The 23,780-nt window shown below is 39.9% G+C and overlaps 1 protein-coding gene and 1 pseudogene across 2 annotated transcripts in view; both read right to left on the bottom strand.

Annotated features, from left to right (window-relative positions):
* NVL (nuclear VCP like) overlaps positions 1–23,780 on the bottom strand; it is an 82,238-nt gene that overhangs the window by 5,772 nt on the left and 52,686 nt on the right. For both annotated transcript variants that reach the window (XM_060091379.1, XM_060091380.1), the window contains 3 exons: positions 17,292–17,398; positions 3,286–3,362; positions 510–598 (listed from right to left, as the gene is read on the bottom strand). In XM_060091379.1, the coding sequence (XP_059947362.1) occupies positions 510–598; positions 3,286–3,362; positions 17,292–17,398 (273 nt within the window). The remainder of the gene's footprint in view (positions 1–509; positions 599–3,285; positions 3,363–17,291; positions 17,399–23,780) is intronic.
* On the bottom strand, positions 19,868–21,035 carry LOC132483345 (serine/arginine-rich splicing factor 3-like; annotated as a pseudogene).

The raw sequence follows: 23,780 nt of genomic DNA, 5'->3' as shown, positions 1-23,780 counted from the left end.
AAATCAAAGACACTGTCACATGTGAAGAGCAATGCAAAGCTGTTGACATGGCCCCAAAGAAAAATGTAAGTATACGGAAAGTTATTTCAATTTTTACTTCTTGTTTGTGTGTTTTCTAAGCTCTTCAATTTAGGCTACATTTTAACAGGAAAGTAGGTATCACCTTAGAAAAAGAATGATTAAGTTTTCCAGTATTGATAAATAGACCAAACTCATGATGGAGACAGTAAATGGACCTACTTGCCTAACTCTAAACATTTGTATATGATGATAAGGAAAGATAGAAAACATTTTATTAGGCACCAAATAACTTTGTTATTATTGTAGTTGTCAGCCACAGAGGTTATGTAATATTCCAGAACAGCTGCTAAAGGTCTCATCAGAAAAATGTCAGTTTTAATATCACAGATGATAGATGCTAGAAAATGGACATTTTCCAGGTTAACAGTGATTTTAGGTATCCAGAGTCATAACTAACTAGGACTGAGAGATTCTGTAGAGAACTGTACCTTTTTCACTTCCACTCTTCTGTCTTGCCATTTCCTGCTTCAAGGCACAGATAGAAGCCTCCCGTACCAAAGCAGAGAGATCTGCACCCCTGTAATAAAAAAACCGTTCTTATTCATTTATTCTTAGACACTGCAAAAGCCCAGAAAAAAGTATGGCAGCAATTTCTTTTTAAGTCACATATTAAACAATCAGGAAGGACACTAACCAATAACGGTGGGATAAACTGATCATGGTCAGTAGGAAAGAGCTTTTAGCTTTCTCATAACATATTTCTAACTTTCAGAAGAAAGGAAATTATGAAGGCAACAATGCAATGAATCATAAATATTCCCATGCTAATCACTATAGATACTAATGATAATATAAAAAGTCTAAAACAACCAGTCAGTAGAAAGCAACTTATACACTATTTATTGTAAAATTTTCATTCACAAGGCCCATGCTAAGGTGCTAACTGGCCCATTACCAGTATATACCAATAGTATGTTACCTAATGTCTAAACTAAGCTTATATAAAAAAATCATTTATGACCCTTAGTTCAAAAAAGGAAAATACAAAGGCTAAAGTCTTTGATGCACTTGATTCAAGCTCAAGCTGAATGGACACATCATAAATTACTTAAAATATGACAAGAACTAACAAGCCTTCATTTAATGGGTCTGTGTAATATGCTGAGTCAGCATGGTTCTTGAGTTCAATGAAAGACATTGGGGCTCACTGGTGTTTCAATACATTACATCTTTAACAGGATTCTTACACATGCTTTGAGAAAGCTTTTGAATTGGGGGATAAGAACCTCATTTCTAGACAAACATTTAACATATAATGTGACAATCCACATAACTAATAAAATTAAAGACCCACAGAGTTTAAATTATTGACTGAATCCAATCTTTCTGTTGGTTACGTGTTAGGTTTGTAACATTATTTAATAATCACACACATTAACCAATAATGTAACAAGTAGCTGAAGACTGTAGTAGTATACTGCCTTTCAAACTGTGAAGAGAGTGGCATTAAAACTCAAAACATACAACATTCAACTTTAACCCTAACCTATTTATTAACTGACTCCTTACATGGTATAATCCAGAAGATGTGGCCCAGGGTAAATTCTGCCATCAAAACAGCCTCTGCTACCAACTGGAAATCTTTTCAGATTTTAGCACTCAAACATGTAAACTACTCACTTAAGTCTTATTTTCTTTAGCAGTAAGTTCATTAATTATATACTGGTGTGCATTTGATTTCCAATGAGGGGAAGAGAGACATTCTCCTTAAAGGTAAGGTAGGGCTTTTACATACGCCCCTCACCACCACGGCCTGGGGGACCATTTCCCTTTCACTGAGACAGTCACTGCTTTCTTAAGTGAGCCAAGAGTCCTGACCAGAGTGCAGCAAATCTCTCAGGCGCATTGGGGTTGAGGTGGCAGAACAAAGACCAAGACTCAGATCCCTAGTTGTTCATATATGAAAAAACTGGACATTAAACTTTGGATCCTGGCCACATGCCCTAAAAATGACCAGCATGGTTTCAAGTGGAATCATCTTAATAAGAGACGGTTATGTGGGCTTCCCTGGTGGTGCAGTGGTTAAGAATCCGCCTGCCAATGCAGCGGACACGGGTTCGAGCCCTGGTCCGGGAAGATCCCACATGCCGCGGAGCAACGAAGCCCGTGTGCCACAACTACTGAGCCTGTGCTCTAGAGCCCGCGAGCCACAACTACTGAACCCACATGCCACAACTACTGCAGCCTGCGTGCCTACAGCCCGTGCTCCACAACAAGAGAAGCCAACACAATGAGAAGCCCGCACACCACAAGGAAGAGTAGCCCCTGCTCGCCACAACTAGAAAAAGCCCGTGCACAGCAACGAAGACCCAACGCAGCCAAAAATGAATAAATAAATAAATAAATTTATTAAAAAAAAAAAAAAAGAGACAGTTATGTGAAATTCTTCAACCAGAACTGGAAAGAACTGAGTGCCTATTATCAGTACCGGTGGTTATGTTCCTTGGATATAAATTTACACTGCTGAATAATAGACTCCTAAAGACCTCAAAGATTAAAATACTGCTTTCCTTGACTGACTTAGCTTCAGAAAGCACATTATTTGACCTTGACCTAGAGGAATATCATGAACACCCTAGTATATTGTGGACAATCAACAGGGTTTTGAAAATAAGCCAGAGGGAGAGATGTCCCCTGTTAGTCCAACGTGAATTTCATTTTCTTCCCTGTGAACCAAAATTAGGAAAGTTAACAAATTTACTTAAAAACATATGAAGGAAACAACAAAAACAACCACCACCACACACATATGAAAGCTGAAGGCAGAAATATTTGACCTCCTGCTTTTACTACAGGCTGTGTGAGTATTAACAGGTGTGCTGTGAAAAATGCATTCTGAGGCTTGAAAAACCTGTAGATTATTTTCTTTTAAATGCTGAAGCACCTCGATAATTTGGCAGCTGGTAATGAAATGTCTGCTTTAATATTGTGGAACAACAGAGACAATTTGTGAAAGGCAGTGACGGTGGTCAGTGTAGCTGAGTACCAAGAATGAACATATGAGAGGATTGCCCATACTCCTGGGAACCCCTCAAAGCCTCAGGATGGGGAGTCCCTTCTCTAAGAAGGAAGAAGGAGGAAAAGCCAGACGCTGGGTGCTTTCCAGGATTCCTAATTTAATCCTCCCAACATCATTCTCCCTCATTTTGCACATGAGAAAACTGAGCCTCAGAGAGTTAACTGACTGGAGATGGAGATACTCACGTATAGCAATCACAGCGAAGGTCACCAGCAACTGTTTCCAAATTTACATCTGCATCCAGTGGGGGTTTGGTGCCATTCTGAGTAAGAGAGACAAATCCACTTTCACTGAGGCTTTAAACATCTATATTTTCCCACATAATAGGTTCTAAATAAATAGTAATGGCTGCTTGACTAAATGAATATAACTGACTCCCAGACTAGTGTAACAGATTTTTACAAATTTCAATTTTGAGAAGCGAGGTTAAGAAGTAGATCCCAAACTTGGGAAAGCTGAAGGCAAAGAATTTATGCTGGTGAAGTCTGAAGAATCTGTAAGTACTATAGCAAAAACAAAACACCAAGAACAAAACCTACCACCGGGCTTCCCTGGTGGCGCAGTGGTGGAGAGTCCGCCTGCCGATGCAGGGGACACGGGTTCGTGCCCCGGTCTGGGAAGATCCCACGTGCCGCGGGGCGGCTGGGCCCGTGAGCCATGACCGCTGAGCCTGCGCGTCCGAAGCCTGTGCTCCGTAACGGGAGAGGCCACAACAGTGAGAGGCCCACGTACCGCAAAAAAAAAAAAAAAAAAAAAAAACCCACCACCCTCAATCTTTCCAAAGGTGAAGAATCACATTTCCTTTGCCTGATTAAATATGGCAAGTACATAAGCAGTGATAAGTTTTGATGTGCATATGTGCTTAGTTTTGGTGTGAGCCTGGCTAGGAAGGGAGAAATAACATTGAACGTGGCCAGGAGAGAACAATCAGCAAACTGCTATACAAAAAAAAAGCCAAAAGCCCTCTGTGCTCAATGTGTTCTTTCCTAACCCTTTATCCAAAACTCAACCCTGACTTTGGTGCCAATTCCCCTTCAGCTCATACTAAGAGATGCTAGAAAGGACAAGTATCAGAACAACCTTAGAATTCGAACAACACTTAACACGGCACCTTTCATGCATACAGTACATATTTAATAACATTTTTAGTGACTTAAACTGCAGAGGCAAACAAAACAGTTCTTAGTGACTTAAAATACAGGACATTGTTAAGATGGTAGGCTTGTGAGTATTTGCTTTATTATTCTGATTTATTCTGATTCATAACTTAAATCTACATTGCATATTGTCTTTCCTTGGTAGCAAATATTACACGGAAATAAACAGTTTAAGAAGAAACACACAGAAAAAAAGTAAACAAACATATGTCATTAAGCCTCAAGTGTAAATATTAGCTCGGCAGGTGCTCCAAGCAGAGGGTCAGACGACCCAGCACCTTGAGCTATCACCTGCTTCAGTCTGGTCCATGCTCAGAGGGTGTCCTCTCATGTCCTCCCAGCTGGGCATGTTTAAGAATTTAATCAACTGTACATCTGCTAGCTGCTATTATTTGATAAAATGCAAATGTTCATCTAACACAGGTTCAAGAAACAGTTATGTTTCCCATTCAATCCACTTCGACCTGTGAAATAAACATGGGAAAATACACTTTCTGTGCGACCTTAGGAAACAATCTTTGTGCTTTTTTCTTTTCTCCCTCTGGTTGTGTGTAAAACTAGACGGTCAGACTGCATGATCCCTAAGTTTCCTTCAATCTCGTCAGTTAACCTTGTGCGGGTAGAGGTGGGCAGTGCCTTGCAGGAAGCAGGAGGCCAGCTTCTGTGGCTCTGGTAATGTTCTCTCTTTTACTGTGGTAAAATTTACTTATCAAAATTTATCATTTTAACCATTTTAAAATGTATAGTTTAGTGGCATTAATTACATTCACATTACTGTGCAACCATCAATCTCTAAAACATAACCAGCCACCTTCCCAAGATGGAACTTTGCTTGTGTTAAGGGACAACCCTCCCCTCCCCTACTCCCCCCTCCCCTGCCAGCCCCTGGCAGCCACCACTCTACTTTCTGTCTCCATGAAATTAACTGCTAATATTCTTTCTTGAAGGTTTTGTTTATAAAAACGCATGAAGTCGGACATTTAATGATATGTCTACTTTTCTGTATGTGCACTATACTTTAATAAAAAGGTCTGAAAAGTGGAAATAACACTGAACCAGGAATTTAAAAACTTGAGTTCTGAAGTTCAAACCTACAACTGAATGGACATTTGGTAAGGCCCCAAATCTTTACTGCGTATTTTCGTAATTAAAAAAACCCAGCATCTTTTTTTTCAATTAAAAAAATTTTTATTTTTGGCCACGCATCTTGTGGGATCTTAGTTCCCTGACCAGGGATTGAACCCAGGTTCACAGCACTGAGTCCTAACCACTGGACCACCAGGGAATTCCCCCCCAAAACCCAGTATCTTTTTTTCTTTTTTGCTTTTTCATCTTTATTGGAGTATAATTGCTTTAAAACAGTGTGTTAGTTTCTGCTTTATAACAAAGTGAATCAGCCATACATACACATATGTTCCCATATCTCCTACCTCTGGCGTCTCCCTCCCTCCCACCCTCCCTATCCCACCCCTCCAGGTGCTCACAAAGCACCGAGCTGATCTACCCTGTGCTATGCGGCTACTTCCCACTAGCTATCTATTTTACGTTTGGTAGTGTATATATGTCCATGCCACTCTCTCACTTTGTCACAGCTTACCCTTCCCCCTCCCCATATCCTCAAGTCCATTCTCTAGTAGGTCTGTGTCTTTATTCCTGTCTTACCCCTAAGTTCTTCATGACGTTTTTTTCCCTTAAATTCCATATATAAGTGTTAGCATACGGTATTTGTCTTTCTCTTTCTGACTTACTTCACTCTGTATGACAGACTCTAGGTCTATCCACCTCATTACAAATGGCTCAATTTCGTTTCTTTTTATGGCTGAGTAATATTCCATTGTATATATGTGCCACATCTTCTTTATCCATTCATCCAATGATGGACACTTAGGTTGTTTCTATCTCCGGGCTATTGTAAATAGAGCTGCAATGAACATTTTGGTACATGACTCTTTTTGAATTATGAAAACCCAGTATCTTATCTCCAGATAAGTAGAGATAATTTGGTGCTATATTTGGGAGGGGAAGGGGGAGGGAGAGGGGAAGTCTTATTTAAATAGTGATGATGAACAGGTAATAAGGATTTATCATGATGGAGAATAGAAATGTTTGGACTTTCCAAGCTATGTCGGAAGTGGGAAAGAGGCTACCTCATTAGGCATGAACCCTTCTGAGATTCTTTAATGTTCTTAAGAAACTATTAGGGCTTACCTGGTGGCACAGTGGTTAAGAATCTGCCTACAAATGCAGGGGACACGGGTGTGAGCCCTGGCCTGGGAAGATCTCACATGCACGGGGCAACTAAGCCTGTGTGCAACAACTACTGAGCCTGCGCTCTAGAGCCCATGAGCCACAACTACTGAGCCCACGCGCCACAACTACTGAAGCTCATGCGCCTAGAGCCCGTGCTCCGCAACAAGAGAAGCCACTGCAATGAGAAAGGAAGGAAGGAGGGAAGGAAGGAAGGAAGGAAGGACGGAAGGAAGGAAGAAACTATCAACCCTACCTTGATGGTCACCCAGCACATGGACGTCCCCTGTGCTGCTAGAGAATTTTACCTCAAACTATCTACTGTCCTGTTTTTTTTTTTTTTTTTAATTTATTTTTGGCTGTGTTGGGTTTTTGTTGCTGCGTGCGGGCTTTCTCTAGTTGTGGCAAGAGGGGGCTTCTCTTGTTGCAGAGCACAGGCTCTAGGCATGCGGGCTTCAGTAGTTGAGGCACTCGGGCTCAGTAGTTGCGACTCTCGGGCCCTAGAGCGTGTGGGCTTCAGTAGTTGTGGCACGTGGGCTCAGTAGTGTTGCTCGTGGGCTCTAGAGCGCAGGCTCAGTAGTTGTGGCGCACGGGCTTAGTTGCTCTGCGGCACGTGGGATCTTCCCGGACCAGGGATCGAACACGTGCCCCTGCATTGGCAGGTGGATTCTTAACCACTGTGCTACCAGGGAAGTCCCTACTGTCCTGTTTTAATCAAAAGCTCAATCATAAGAAATTGATTCATGGAGGACTGCCTGAGGATAATTCTTTTATACTTCTCAATATCTAAATTCTATTCTTGGGCCAAGCCGGACTTTCATAAAGGCTCACACATCCTCAAAGTGCATTTCTTTGACCTTTCATGAAGTTGTTTTTAATGAACTGGCTTTTAGTTATGTCCGCAGCTTACATTAGGAGAACCACCAGCTTCAGTCCTGAAAGGCTTATTACTGTGTTTATGATAGGGATATTGGTAAAAACATCTATCACAACTGAGTGCCTTCTTTATGAGAACCCAGAGGAGAAATTTTTCTCACAACTGCACAGGGGGAGCAATTGCCAACTTGCCATATTTAGGGCACTCTTTAAGTTAAATCTTTTGAGAAAGCTCAATATATAAAGGAACACAATAAACAAATGCTTATCTAAAAGTAATATTTTAGAAAAATAATTAATTCTTAGAAATTTAATTAGATTCTCAGAAATTTTCTAATTCTTAGGAGATTAATTTTTTAGAAAAATAAACCCCCAAAATACTATCAATTGAAAGAAAGTAACAAACTGCCCTTTTTTGGGGGGTGTGGTCTACATAGGATACTTCCAAAAGTTTCAATAGCAACATTACTTTCCAATTAGTAGAAATAAGGGCTGAGGAATCTCTGTATCATTAAAATCTATTTATTCTTAACTGAAATGTGGCAGTAAGAATGTGACCTACAGTAAGAAGTAAAATGGCAGGTGAATTCTATGCATTGTCAAGTGGGAGCAATTAGAACATTTTAAATGGCATATTACAAAGCGTATAAAACCAAATATATAAATAGTTTAGAGAATCATTTATTAAAATGATATTTATATATATGAAATATTTAGAACTTTTTATACTAACTTTGTTTTCTTCACTACTGGTTTTATTATCTCTTAATAAAGCTCTAATGGATATCTCAAATAATTTCATAACTAGAGAAAGCCGAGCCAAAAGAATTATTAGAAAAAGAAAAATAGTCTCTTAAGAAGTTACAGCCTACAGGGCTTCCCTGGTGGCACAATGGTTGAGAGTCCGCCTGCCGATGCAGGGGACACGAGTTCGTGTCCCGGTCCAGGAAGATCCCACATGCCGCGGAGCGGCTAGGCCCGTGAGCCGGCCCGTGAGCCATGGCTGCTGAGCCTGCGCTCCGCAACGGGAGAGGCCACAACAGTAAGAGGCCTGTGTGCCAAAAAAAATAAATAAATAAGTTACAGCCTACAAATATAATATGATTCTACTCATATGAGGTACCTAGAGTAGTCAAATTCATAGAGACAAAGTAGAATGGCGGTTGCCAGGGCTGGAGGGAGGGTGGAATGGGGAGTTATTGTTTAATGGGTACAGATTTTCAGGCTGCAAAATGAAGAGTTCTGGAGATGGACAGTGGTGATGACTGCACACAACAATGTGAATGCACTAATGTCAAAGAACTGTCCACTTAAAAATGGTTAAAATGGTAAATTTAAGTTAGACATATCCTACCGTGATTTATTTATTTATTATTTATTTTTAAAAATTTTATTTAATTAATTAATTAATTTATTTTTGGCTGCATTGGGTCTTCGTTGCTGTGCGCAGGCTTTCTCTAGTTGTGGCGAGCGGGGGCTACTCTTTGTTGCAGTGTGCGGGCTTATCATTGTGGTGGCTTCTCTGGTTGCGAAGCACGGGCTCTAGGCGTGCAGGCTTCAGTAGCTGTGATGTGTGGGCTCAGTAGTTGTGGCTTGTGGGCTCTAGAGTGCAGGCTCAGCAGTTGTGGCTGAGTTGCTCCGTGGCATGTGGGATCTTTCTGGACCAGGGCTCGAACCCATGTCCCCTGCATTGGCAGGTGGATTCTTAACCACTGAGCCACCAGGGAAGTCCTCTTACCATAATTTAAAAAAAAGGGAAATTATGACCCATTTACACTATTATTCTGATGTTTAATCCTATAATTCTGATTAAGCATTATACGTTATGGAAAACTCAGGTTCAAAAAGTAATTCAAGATGTGCTACAACTTTTATGTTATTTCAATAATAACATCTATATTGAGTCACAGAAATCTATTTTTATAGCACATAATAGAGTCTGGAATCAGCAATGATTTTTATTCATATAGTTGACTGGAAAACAAATAAAGAGGAAAATTAACATAATCGTACCACCGTAACATGGTAACTGCCACTTTGCAATTTCTTGCCAGTCTTTGAACATATAAATAGAAAACATACATCTCTAAATGCAAATCAAAACTACAATGAGGTACCACCTCACAATGGTCAGAATGGCCATCACTAAAAAGGCTACAAATAACAAATACTGGAGAGGGTGTGGAGAAAAGGGAACCCTCTTACACTGTTGGTGGGAATGTTAAATTGGTGCAGCCACTATGGAAAACAGTATGGAGGTTCCTCAAAAAATTAAAAATGGTGTTGTCATATGATCCAGCAATCCCACTCCTGGGCATATATCCAGATAAAACTCTAATTCAAAAAGATACATGTGCGGGCTTTCCTGGTGGCGCAGTGGTTGAGAGTCCGCCTGCCGATGCAGGGGACACGGGTTCGTGCCCCGGTCTGGGAAGATCCCACATGCCACGGAGTGGCTGGGCCTGCGAGCCATGGCCGCTGAGCCTGCGTGTCTGGAGCCTGTGCTCCGCAACGGGAGAAGGCCACAACAGTGAGAGGCCCGCGTACCACAAAAAAAAAAAAAAAAGAAAAAAAAGAAAAAGATACATGCGCCCCTACGTTCATAGCAGCACTATTCACAACAGCCAAGACATGGAAACAACCTACATGTCCATTGACAAATGAATGGATAAAGAAGATGTGGTACATATATACAACAGAATACTACTCAGCCATAAAAAAGAATGAAATAATGCCATCTGCAGCAACACGGATGGACCCAGAGATTATCATACTATGTGAAGTCAGAAAAAAAAAAGATAAATACCATATGATATCACTTGTATGTGCAATCTAAAATATGACACAAATGAACTTATCTACGAAACAGAAACAACAGACATAGAGAATAGACTTGTGGTTGCCAAGGGGGGTGGGGGAGTGATGGAATGGGAGTCTGGGATTAGCAGATGCAAACTATTATGTATAGAATGGATAAACAACAAGGTCCTACTGTATAGCACAGGGAATTATATTCAATATCCTGTGATAAACCATAATGGAAAAGAATATGAAAAAAATATATATATATATTCTTTTATATATATAAAAAACTGAATCATTTTGCTGTATAGCAGAAATTAACACAACATTGTAAATCAACTATATTTCTTCAATAAAAGAAAAAAGAAAAAAACACACATCTTTGTATCCTGTTTTTGTGAGAAAAGTTTGCTCATCAGTAAAATGGAAATAATATTCATTTGAATATTTAAATATTCAAACAGTTCAAAAGGCAGTTGCAAGGATTAAGCATATTCATATTTGTAAAGTACCTAGAACACAGTAAGTGCTTAATAAATATCACTTTTTATTATATCAGATATTCTTATCTTAGCCCATGAAAATTTAACAGATATGTTTCTTGGTAAGATGTTATATGTTTTAGTCTTATGGGGCACGTTTTAAAAAACATATTGAGAATTTTAGGTCTCTTAGTGCAATTTTTATCACTATTTTAAAGACCGCATGTTACCTCAAAGCACTTGGCAGACATCAAAAACCTTTCTGGCTTTCTGAGATAAGGGTAAGTTTTAATGACATTTATAGGAAAAAACAGAAATTAAGAAAAAAAAGTTCTACTTGTCCAAGGGGTTTTTAGTGATAAACCTCTTATTACCACATCATTACCAGAAACACCAAATAGAATATATAAAAAAGTAGTATGTCATTGCTCGTTTTTCTCTTAAGAAACTTAGACTCCAAAAGATACTGAGAAGTTGCTCTGACCCACAGATCTTTAGATTTTTAGGACCAAGACTAAAGAATTTTATTCTAATCTCCCCAAAATATTTCAAGTATTAATTGGAAAAAGAGGAAATAGTATATATAAAACAATCTGGGGAATTTAAGTAAAAAACCAGCAAACTTTGAAATAGAAAGGTTTATTAAACATTAAAAAGGCCAATTTTTCTCACTTGTGGCTGAGTCTTTATAAAGACTGCCATGGGCAGGTCTGCCTTGTGGACTCTGCCCTGAAATGAGAGATTCTGCTTCCTCTCCCTCTACCCTGCTTTAGCTTTAGCCATCAACAAAGATCTTTAAGCAAAAACATTCAAGGCCTCTGGAGGGAAAAAGTAAGATAAGGATGTGAAACGCAGGGCAAGCAGCTCTCCTCAGAGGGCAACAGAAAGTGCACCGTCACTCAGGCCAGTGTGGGTCCCTTCCTCTGGAGCGGGTCTGAGAACACGACACGCCCATAACCGCTGCAAAAATACAGTCTAAGAATAAACAGCCAAAAGCCCTCCTTTGCCTTTAGCAGAGACAGATGCTGAGAACTCACTATATAACAGTCTAAACCACAATCTCACAAAAGTTGCTTTTAAAGTCAAACAGATTTTAATCAAAATGTCTTTTTCTGGTTTCTTTTCTTTCTATAGTCACAACTTTGTGCATGGAGGCTGCCCAAAGGGCCTTTCTATCTAATTCTAGGCCCTTCCTCCTTAACCTCAACATTTATGTTTTTGTTTAAAAAAAAACAACCACAAAACATTCTCCGTATCCCTTCCCCCGCTATATGCATATACGCTCATGATAGAAAATTTGGAAATACAAAGCCACTGAGACAGAGACAAGCAGGCCCTGACATCCAGCAAGTGGGCCTTGGTGTTGCTATGAGCTGGCTGGGCCCTCACAGCTAGGCATTGGTGCCCTGTTGAACATAAACAATTTCACAGAACATCAACATCAGAGAAGGCCACTCCATGACCAGGATGGATCAAGAGAAAAACAAGATTCCTGCATAATCATGTCTGAACACAGATAAAACGTGGACACTGCCCAAACCACAGAATGGTCAAACACTGCCTGTCCCGGCTAATGTAAGTGACAGCTGCTTCTTTCCCAATCACAGCCTTAGCCTTGGTCTAGTCTTCCTCCTTGGTAAGATTTATTAAGACCCTCAATCACAGAATAATGCCTCGTTTTTGAAAGCAATTCAGAGCAAAGCCCCTTAAACTCTTCCCAAACCTAACACAAACACAAATCACTGAAGTCCTTTCTAACATCCTCTTACTGAGACGTCCCACAGTTCTCTGTGGTGCAGGTCCTCCCTCACTTGAAAGAGCAACAAGCCATGCTTGTTCAACTCCAAGTGTGTTCCTGGTCTCTGACTGGAGGGCACTGAGAAGGCAGAAGTAGTAACCTGTAAGCCCATCCCCAAGAGGCAAGCACTGTTCATATTTTGCTATGTTTTCTTCTTGACTTTTTTCTTTATATTTCTTTATATAGTTGAAATCTCTAGGTTACTCAGTTGCCTTCATTTTTCTCCCTTTCTCAGGAATGAATGAATATGCCTGTTGTTGTTTTAGAAACATTCATATTATCTTTTCATCTAGAAGAAAAGGTCCTTATATATAAGGACTATGTCTTATATGTCTTAGTCTCCCCATGGTATACACACAACCAGGGATATATTTAGTTTACAATAAATACTTGTTGACTGACTAGAAGATCATTCATTTAGGTTAATATTCTAGTATCTTATTTTCCTAATAATTTTATCTTTGAAGTGGGGCCTTTACCCGAGTCCAGGAGCTAACAATTTTAGCAAATAGTGCTGAAATTCTAGATGAAGGAAGTGTAAAGTTGTTCCACGGTGCTGAGTACCATACAGTGGATGACATACGTCTGAAAGAATGAGCCAGTCATTCTTCTGGGTCCAAATCTGCAAGGCCCTCAACACCAAATACCTCATGAATTATTACTCCAATCTTTGCCTTTAATTAGTGATCTCCCACAGGCAAGTGTGAAAGTATCATCATTATATCATTATAACTGTAAGAAATTTACAGAAACACATTAGGATTGTATAAATGTGCTTGTGTGTGTATACATACACACATACGTTAACCAAAGCAATCAAAACAATATGGTACTGGCACAAAAACAGAAATACAGATCCATGGAACAGGACAGAAAGCCCAGAGATAAACCCATGTACCTATGGTCACCTAACCTATGACAAAGGAGGCAAGATATACAATGGAGAAGACAGTCTCTTCAATAAGTGGTCCTGGGAAAACTGGACAGCTACATATAAAAGAATGAATTCAGAACACTCCCTAACACCATACACAAAAGTAAACTCAAAATGGATTAGAGACCTAAATGGAAGGCTGGACACTATAAAACTCTTAGAGGAAAACATAGGCAGAACACACTTTGACATAAATTGAAGCAAGATCTTTTTTGATCCACCTCCTAGAGTAATAGGAATAAAAACAAAAATAAATCTAACTAAGCATAAAAGCTTTTGCACAGCAAAGGAAACTGTAAGCAAAACAAAAAGACAACCCTAAGAATGGGAGAAAATATTTGCAAATGAAGCAACCGACAAGGGATTAATCTCCAAAATACACAGACAGCTCAGGAAGCTCAATATCAAAAAAACAAACAACCCAAACAAAAAATGGGCAGAAGATCTAAATAGACATTAACCAAAGCAAACAAAATCTCACTATCATAGTCTCTAATGACAGAGCCAAGGAAAGGGAGAGAAATGCCTTGATGCATTCATTATCAAACTTGATGGATACAAAGAAACAAGTACATATTTAACTAAAGAAGAGGTTCTTAACTTTGGCATTATTGATATTTTGAGTTGGAAAGTTTTTTGTTGTGGGGCTGTTTTGTATGTTGTAGGATGTCCAGTAGCACCATCACTCCCCTGCCTTGGTGATAAACAAATGTCCCGAGACATTGCCCTTGGGGTGAGACGGGTTGTTGGTGATGGTAAAACTGCCCTAGGTTGAGAGCCACTGAACTAAAGCAATGTGTTTTCATGGCTTTGACCACCAGCTATGTGCTGATGACAGGCGAAACCATAACCCAGCCAGAGGACTCCTCTGAACTCCCAACCACAGGACTAACATCCTGCTACACGTCTCCCCTTGGATAGTGCCCAAGCACCTGAAACTCAAATAACATCACCTCCTCATTCCTAAATCTCTTATGTTGATAGACACCACCATCGATTCAGCTGCTCAAGCTGAGAAATCATCTTCCTTTTTCTTTACCCCCCTAACTCTATAGTTAATCCAATGTCCTATTAATTAAAACCTTTAAATAGTCCCCACACCTATGTCCTCTTTGTTATTCCCCTGATACTGCCTTAGTTCCGGCATGCCTCATTTTACAACCTTTACTTTCACCTTCCTCCAAGTTGGCTTCCATACTGCTGTCAGTGGGGTCTTGTTAACCCACAGAGCTGATTATCCTCCTGTTCCCCCTCCTGCGGGAGACAGTTACGAACACTGCTCTATGCACTTTTAAGTAAGGGTGGCCCAGTGAAGGAGGAACACAGAATCTTCCTTTGCCAACACAGAGAGAAAATACTAAAAAAAAAAGTTAAGTTTAAAAATTTACCAGTGGCAACCAAATAAAGAAAGGGGGTAAACCTTATGTTGTAAATGTTGAAAAGTGGGTTCCAAGGAAAGAGGTCATTCTGGAGTGGCTAGTAATTAGGCCTCCATTCCTGGGAAGCAGCACGGAGGAAAGAAGCTAACAAAATCTTATGGAATGTCCATTAAAATTCCAATCTGGAGAGAAGCAGTCTTTGGAGCAGATATCCCTGGGAAAAGCTAAACACAAACCTTCAGATATACTATCAGGGGCTTTCAGCAGAATCAGGAAGAACCGCCAAGGTATGCCATTCCCAGGGAGCTGTGCAGCACTGGGGGCACAAGCACATGGGAATGAGACATGCTCTGCATGAAGAGAGCAGGTCCAGGAATCAGGCATTTCACAGGGCCTCTTTCAGAAGAGAATAAGTTCAGGCTTCCTTATAATGGTCAAATCAGTACCAGTTTAGCTCTCTTTCCCACCCCCAGGCTATAAAAATGTGGACATAAATCAATTAACCAGACCTCAAATTGTAATGTGTGAAGTGTAGGAAAACTAGTTCCAGGTAGAATGAGAGGGTGATGAGAGAACTCATTCACTCTACATTGGGACAAAGAGAAGGTATGGATGAAGTAACCATCAAGTTCATTTCATGAACTTGGGGGTTCCAATGAAAGGAAGGAAAAAAAGAGAAGACTTCAAGTTTAATCACAGTGAGTGCAGTAGAAAAAGACAAATTAAAGCAAGTAGACAGGGGCTTCCTTGGTGGTGCAGTGGTTAAGAGTCCGCCTGCCAATGCGGGGGACATGGGTTCGAGCCCTGGTCCGGGAAGATCCCACATGCCTTGGAGCAGCTGAGCCCTTGCGCCACAACTACTGAGCCTGCACTCTAGAGCCCGTGAGCCACAACTACTGAGCCCACGTGCCACAACTACTGAAGCCCACGCACCTGGAGCCCGTGCTCCACCGCAATGAGAAGCCTGCGCACCACAATGAAGAGTAGCCCCAGCTCGCCGCAACTGGAGAGAGCCTGTGTGCAGCGGCAAAGACCCAACGCAGCCAAAAATAAAATTAAATAAATAAATAAATTTTAAAAGTAAATAAATAAAAAATAAAACAGACAAAAGATACAGAAGACAAAGGGTATCTAACATAAGAATAATCAGTGAATAATCAGTGACCTTGAAGAAATAAATCCAACAAATGATACAGAAAAAGTATTCATACATACAACACAGAAACATTTCCCTGGAATGAAGGAAGAATTGCACCTACAAGATAAAAAGGCACACCAGACTTCAGTTCTTCACTACTCAAAACAGCAACAACAAAAACCTGACAGGGACATATCTTATTTCAGTTACTAAACTTCAGAGATAAAGACTTTTTCAGGGATCCAAGGAGAAAAAGCAAGTCACCTACCAAAGAGAAAACAAAGATCAGACTAACCTCAGACATTTTACAAACACATTCAATGCCCAAAATCATGCTGCAATTTCTACAAAGACCAGAAAGCCTGTGTGACCAAGGAAAAATTATATCATTTAATATATCATTTAAGTATAAAGCTAATATATCATTTAATTATAAAGACAACAGGCAGACATTCTTAATCATGAAAAGAACTTGAGGAATACAGTTGAATAAACTATTAATAAATGGAATAAACTGGATGACGAAATACAGTCAACCAAATGACAAAATGAAATAAACTAGAAAACATAAAAGCTGTGGCAAAAGTGCTGGTTGTTGAGTACTGTATCTATTTAAATGTGAAACTAAGAACATGACTCTAGAACAGAATGTTAAACTTGATAACACTGGGCAAATAAAATATATACAGGGAACAAAAGCTGGTAAGTGGAAAAAGGGAAATACAAGAATGCTAATTATCTAACTTTCAGAGCAGAAATTAAACTGATGCCATCTAAAATGAAACCTGTCCTTGGAAGTTTAATAATTCCTTTAGTTTTGTTTTCTGTTAAATTTCAAATAAATTTAACTTTATTTAAATAATGTCTTAAATTTATTCCCCTTTCTCCTTCTCATTCACTCAACCATCCACGCATCCAACAACCCATTCTGCATAAAGATGTTTGGAATGATGTCTGCACTAAATGTTAATGCAGATTATTTTGCAGTAGTTCAATTTAGGGTGATCTGCTTTCTTCTCTGTATTTTGTATGCACTGCTTATGATTTTTATAAAAAGAGCAAAGTCAATACTGTACAGGCATCTTAAAAGTTGGCATATACCAACATGGAGGACAGAATTCAACGTTGTGGCCTCAAAACTCAATTTTTCTCTGGATATTTAAAATGGGCCTATATCTATTTACTTTTCATCTCTAAAAGCTTCTATTCCATTTCAAATATGCTCTGAGAACAATTCCTTTAAAGTAACAAAGATCTTATAGGCTGGGCAAATATTTAAAGCTACAGAAAAGACAGTGATTAGGCACCCTAAACGATTAGTTATCTGTATTTAAAATGCAAGAAACATACACAAAAATGTACCATTTCCTTTACTCACTTTTGTGATAGTTTTTAAGATAGCGAGACGATCTGCTGGGGGTGGCAAACCCACAAAGAGTGTTTTGTCCAGGCGGCCTGGGCGCAGGATTGCTGGGTCAATGATATCTAGAGACGAAGGGAGGAGAAAGGCTTAAATAAATGAAACAGAATCTTTTACAAAATATAATTAACATGAGACACAGCAAGAGTACATTTTTAAGAGAAAAAGTTGATAATATACTTTTTTACAGTTAGAAGATTCTGCTCATCCTTAAGAAAGTGAAGTCCACCCGCTTCCTTCCTGCCCCAAACCTGCTTTTCCTTCAGGATTCTCAATCTCAGATGAAGACCCCCACGTGCCCCCCCAAATACCAGGCAGGTTTCTCCCTTCCCTCTAACTGGAGATACATTCTATCAATTCTATCGAGTCCGCCTCCCATTACCTAGACCCTAAGTCAAGGCCAAATGTAATGCCCACCTGACTCTACAGGGCAAAGGTTCTCAAAATTCTGGTCTCAGGAAACCTTTGCACTTTATCATACAGCATATACTATCAGCTTTCTTTTACTCAACATACTTATTTTGAGATTCACCTAGGTTGTTATTTGTATTAGTACTTAATTCTTTTTTATTGCTGAGCAGCATTCCATTTTATGGGTATGCCACATTTGTTTTTTAGTTCTTCTGGTGACAAACATTTGGTTTGTTTCTAGTTTTGAACTACTACAAATAGAGCTGCCATGAACGCTCAAGTACAAGTCTTTGTATATGCTTTCATCTCTCTTTAGTAAATACCTAAGTGTGGGATGCAAAGCAGTATGGCTATAACACCCTGTAGGTGTACATTTAACTTTTAAAAATCAACAAGCTGTTTTCCAAATGAGTTGTACCATTTTACGTTCCCAACAGCAGTAGTATATGAGAGTTCAAGATCCTCCATATCCTTGTCAATACTTAGTATAGTCTTTTGTTGTTGTTGCTGCATTATGATTTAATCTAATGGCACAAAAATTTGAAATTACACCTCCTCTAGATTTCTAAGAGCAAGGTTATGCATGCCTCCATATTCAATTCTGCACTGTTACATTTGAACCATATAGTGAATTTTACACCATGATGGATCAACTTCGAATTCCCATGAAACACCTCAAATTATATAAAATGAAAGTAATTTTTAAAGCTTTGTGTAAAGCTTTCATGCTAACGATAAAAGCCTTTTTTTTAAATGGGTAACTTTGGAGTATAATGTATCAGGTGGCTCTACCTTAAAATGTTGATCACTGAGTATCATGGACTTTGAACTGGATTCTACTCCTAAAAATGTATCATCACTTAGGTGGACAACCAAAAACTCCCTTCACTTCAAAAGCCGCAACTGCGTTTCTTACAAAATAAGATTTGTGTAACAAACTGCCTTCTATGGGACAAGAACTATGGTAATGGTGGGTTCAACTATTACACAGTTATGCTAATATTTTATTTTCAGAAGTACTTTACAAGAAAATATAAGTATGACTTCCAATAGGAATGTTATACCTGGACTTGGTACCAAGCTCAAATTTTAGTTTTGCAAGGAAAACCAGGCTTTCAGGTTAAACAACAATTTGTAACCAAAACTTTAATCCCAAGGATTCTCACAAAACATATAACAAATGACAGCATGAAAAAAAATCTTACACAGCAACTCAAAGTTCAGCTCTAAAATGTACCCTTAAACTGGCAGGACACTGGTATCTTAAATAGTCTCAAATTTCCAAATAAATAATGTTACAAAGAGCTATGTATTCATATACAGCAATCACAGAAGGAACTTCTGACCTAAAGCAAAGGTAAACTAATTTCTTGAAACTTCTTCAATTCTACACCAACTGGACAACCTCTTGTCCAGTGTGAACACTAGTGGAATTTTTAAACCTCTAATCTAGGTTAAGGGTGCAGCTTTAATTTTTACCTGCTGGCTTGTGTTCACAGCAGGGTTTAAAGACTGCTTGCTTAACTACAGCTGCATACCATATCCCAGCTATGGAAAAAGTCTTTTCAATTTTTGCCAGTTTTGTTTCCATAATATTAAACATCATACTTTAGCTGGGCAGGAGTTGTAGATTTATTATCAGTCTACGCAAGACTAAAATTCAAAGCAAATCCAATTTTGCTTAAGGGAACACTGTAAAGTAACAATTCTTGATATTACATGCCTATATAGTCCATTTCAAACCATAGAGAATTACACCTTTATGCGTCACTGTGCCAACAGACAGACAAATGTGAACAGCTAAAACATCTTAAAAATACACCAAGCTTGGACTTCCCTGGTGGCGCAGTGTTAAGAATCCGCCTGCCCATGCAGGGGGACACAAGTTTGAGTCCTGGTCTGGGAAGATCCCACATGCCGCGGAGCAACTAAGCCCGCGAGCCACAACTACTGAAGCCCGCGCGCTTAGAGCCAGTGCTCCTCAAAACAGAAGCCACCGAAATAAGTCCGCACACCACAACGAAGAGTAGCCCCCACTTGCCGCAGCTAGAGAAAGCCCGTGCGCAGCAACGAAGACCCAATGCAGCCAAAAATAAATAAATTTATTAAAAAAGAAATGCACCAAGCTTATGAATTCTCAAACAAAACTTGAATTTTCTGTACATACTCCTGTCAAATGAAGTTATTTCCTGTACAACACTCCTCTTGCAAACTGGTCTTCTATTTCCTTTCATTTGACCTAGATCGGCTGACTACGAGACCTAGAGAAAGTTCGGGGCGGCTTGTGATTTCTCTCCCAGGACGGCGATTTCTCTCTCTTCTCCTATCTTTAGAAAGGGACCTGCTCCAGCTGTAGGAGGTGGTTCTCTGTCTTGGAGATCTGTGGATCTGCGGCGAGGGAGGCCTCCTCCTTCAATAATCATCTTGAGGGACTTCCCTGGTGGCACGGTGGTTAAGAATCCACCTGTCAATGCAGGGAACACAGGTTCGATCCCTGGTCCAGGAGGATCCCACATGCTGCAAAGCAACTAAGCCCATGCAGCACAACTACTAAGCCTGAACTCTAGAGCCCACGAGCCACAACTACTGAGCCCACATGCCACAACTACTGAAGCCTGCACGCCTAGAGCCTGTGCTCCACAGCAAGAGAAGCCACCGCAATGAGAAGCCTGCGCACCGCAAAAAAGAGTAGCCCCCGCTCACCCCAACTAGAGAAAGCCCGCCCACAGCAATGAAGACCCAATGCAGCCAAAAATAAATAAATAAAAATAATAATCATCTTGAGGGTGATGACCCCAAGAAGGAGGTGGGCCAAGATTTCGACTTCTCTTTTCACCATTCAACAGTTCCACTCTTGGGCTTCCCTGGTGGCACAGTGGTTGAGAGTCCGCCTGCCGATGCAGGGGACACGGGTTCGTGCCCCGGTCTGGGAAGATCCCACATGCCACGGAGCGGCTGGGCCCGTGAGCCATGGCCGCTGAGCCTGCGCGTCCGGAGCCTGTGCTCCGCACCGGGAGAGGCCACGGCAGTGAGAGGTCCGAGTACCGCAAAAACAAACAAACAAAAACCAGTTCCACTCTTACTCGGCAGCCACAAAGTGTTCTCCCATCTAGCTCTGCCTCTCTGGGATCTTCAAATTCAACAAAAGCAAAGCCAGGAGGGTTTCTAGCAACCCACACACTTTGGATGGGTCCACAATAGCCAAAAGCTTGTTCTAATTCGGTCACTACCATTGTTTCTAAGATTACCTACATAAAGTTTACAGTCTAATGGACAGGAATCACAATGCATTTTGAGATCCTGGGCTAGAAACGCGGAGGCTCAAATCCACACACCCTCAGCTGGGTCTTTCCGGTCCCCTCCCGCCGGTCACCCACAGATGCTCTCGCAAACCCAGCGTCCATGAAATGACCTATAGTTAGTCTTTTTCATTTTAGTCAGTCATTCTAGGGTTTGCAGTGATATCTCACTGAGGCTTTAATTTGCATTTCCTTGATGACTAATGATGTTGAGCACCTTTTCATGTGTTTATTTGCCACCTGTATACTTTCTATGGTGAGGTGTCTGTACAAATCTTTTGCCTATTTTTATTTTTATTTATTTATTTTTTTGCGGTACATGGGCCTCTCACTGTTGTGGCCTCTCCCGTTGCGGAGCACAGGCTCTGGACGCGCAGGCTCAGCGGTCATGGCTCACAGGCCCAGCCGCTCCACAGCATGTGGGATCTTCCCAGACCGGGGCACGAACCCGTGTCCCCTGCATCGGCAGGCGGACCCTCAACCACTGCGCCACCAGGGAAGCCCTTGCCTATTTTTAATGTCTTTTTTGTTGTTGTTGAGTTTTGAGTTGTGTCATTGAGTTCATTATATATTCTTTAACAAATAATGTACTTTGCAAGTATTTTCTCTCAGTCTGTGGTTTGTCTCTGTATTCTCTTAGTGGCATCTTTCGAAGAGCAGTTCAATTTATCCATCTAAGAAATCTTTGCTTAATCCAAGACAGAAAAAAATTTTCTCCTGTGTTTTCTTCCAGCAGTTTTATAGCTTTGGGTTTTCATTGGTCTTTGATTCATTTGGGTTAATTTTTGCATACAGTAAAAGATAGGGATTAAAGTTCATTTTTCTTGCATATGGATATCCAACTGTTCCAGCAACTATTGAAAAGGCTATCCTTTTTCCACTGTATTGCCTTTGTGCTCTATAAAAATAAATCAATTGTCCAGATATTTGTGGGAACATTTTTTAATTCTACTATCCAATGATCTATATGTCTATGTCTATGCCAATACCATGCTGTGAAAACATCTTTTATCTTAAATATACAAACAGAGATCTTAAAGCCAGATCTGCATGCCCCAAAATAAAGCTTGATATAAAGAATCCCAATTGTACTTAGAAAGCATTCTAGTTTAGGACTTTTATAATCATTTAAATTCTCTGACAACATCACATTAGTATTTTGTTGTTTATTATTTTAAGAAATTATTTACTTGTTTTATTTACAGTAAAAAGCATCCTGAGTAATCTATATACCATAAAGTGTGTGTGTGTATATATGTGTTAGATGATTTAAACTATGCTCCACCAAAAGCTCTTACAAAATTCTACGTATCACATCTTTTCTCAAAGAAAAGCTGGCTCATACTCGACAATTCTGTTTCACTAACAGGCATCTTTTTTTTTTTTTTTTTTTTGCAGTACGCGGGCCTCTCACTGTTGTGGCCTCTCCCGTTGCGGAGCACAGGCTCCGGACGTGCAGGCTCAGAGGCCATGGCTCACGGGCCCAGCTGCCCCGCGGCATGTGGTATCTTCCCAGACCAGGGCACGAACCCGTGTCCCCTGCATCGGCAGGCAGACTCTCAACCACTGCGCCACCAGGGAAGCCCGGTATTGTGTTTTTAATTTCAAACTCCGATTGTTCATTACTAGTATTTACCAACTGATTTTTGAAAAAGGTACAAAAGTGATTCAGTGGAGGAAGGATAGTCTTTTCAGTGAATGATGGTGGAGCCAACTGGATACCCATAGGAAAAAAACCCCTCGACCTAAACTTTGCACCTCACATAAATGTTACCTAAAAATAGACCATAGGTTTAAATGTAAAACATAAAACCATAAAACTTTCAGAAGAAAACAGTGGAGAAAATCTTTGGGACATAGTTTTGAAAACCAGATTTTAGACATGGTCCGCAGAGTGTAATATATAAAAGTAAATATTAATAATTTGGATCTCTGTGATTAAGAAGATGAAAAGACAAGATGCAGACTGGGACAAAAAGTTGCAAATTACATACCTGACAAAGGACTCACATCTAGAATATATACAGAACGCTCAAAACTCAACAATAAAAAAAATACACATTCCAATTTAGAAAATGGGCAAAGGACACAAAGAGACAATTCACTGAAGAAGATATAAGGATGGCAAAGAAACACATGAAAAGAAGTTCTTATCAGCCATCAGAGAAATACAAATAAAACCATGATAAGATATCACTATACATCTCTTGGAAAAGATAAAATAAAAACAGTGACAGTACAAAATACCAGCAAAGATGCAAAGAAACTGAATCTTCCTTAGCATTACTGATAGAAATTATAGCCACTCAGGAAGACTTTGACAACCTCTTTAAAAAACTGAACACATACTTAACATACGACCCAGCAATCATGCTCCTGGGCATCTATCCCAAAGAACTGAAACCTTATGTCCACATAAGAACCTATATGTAGATGTTCAGAGTAGCTTTATATGAAACAGTCAAAAACTGGAAACGATCATAATGCCCCCAGAAGAGAATGGTTAAACTAACTAGAACCTCCACACCACAGAATACTACCCAGTACTGAAAAGGAACAATCTATTGATACACACAAGAATTTGAATAGATTTCAAGGGCGTTAGAATAGGTGAATAAAGCCAACCTAAAAGGTCACATTTTGTACGATTACTTTTATATAAAATTCTTAAAGTGACACAATTATAGAGATGGAGAACAGATTAGTGGTTGCCTTGAGTTAGACATGGTGGGAGAGA

Source organism: Mesoplodon densirostris, chromosome 2, assembly GCF_025265405.1.
Source record: "Mesoplodon densirostris isolate mMesDen1 chromosome 2, mMesDen1 primary haplotype, whole genome shotgun sequence".
Lineage (NCBI taxonomy): Eukaryota > Metazoa > Chordata > Mammalia > Artiodactyla > Ziphiidae > Mesoplodon > Mesoplodon densirostris.
Note: the sequence above shows the minus strand (reverse complement) of the source record. Positions and strands in the feature narration are given on the sequence as shown.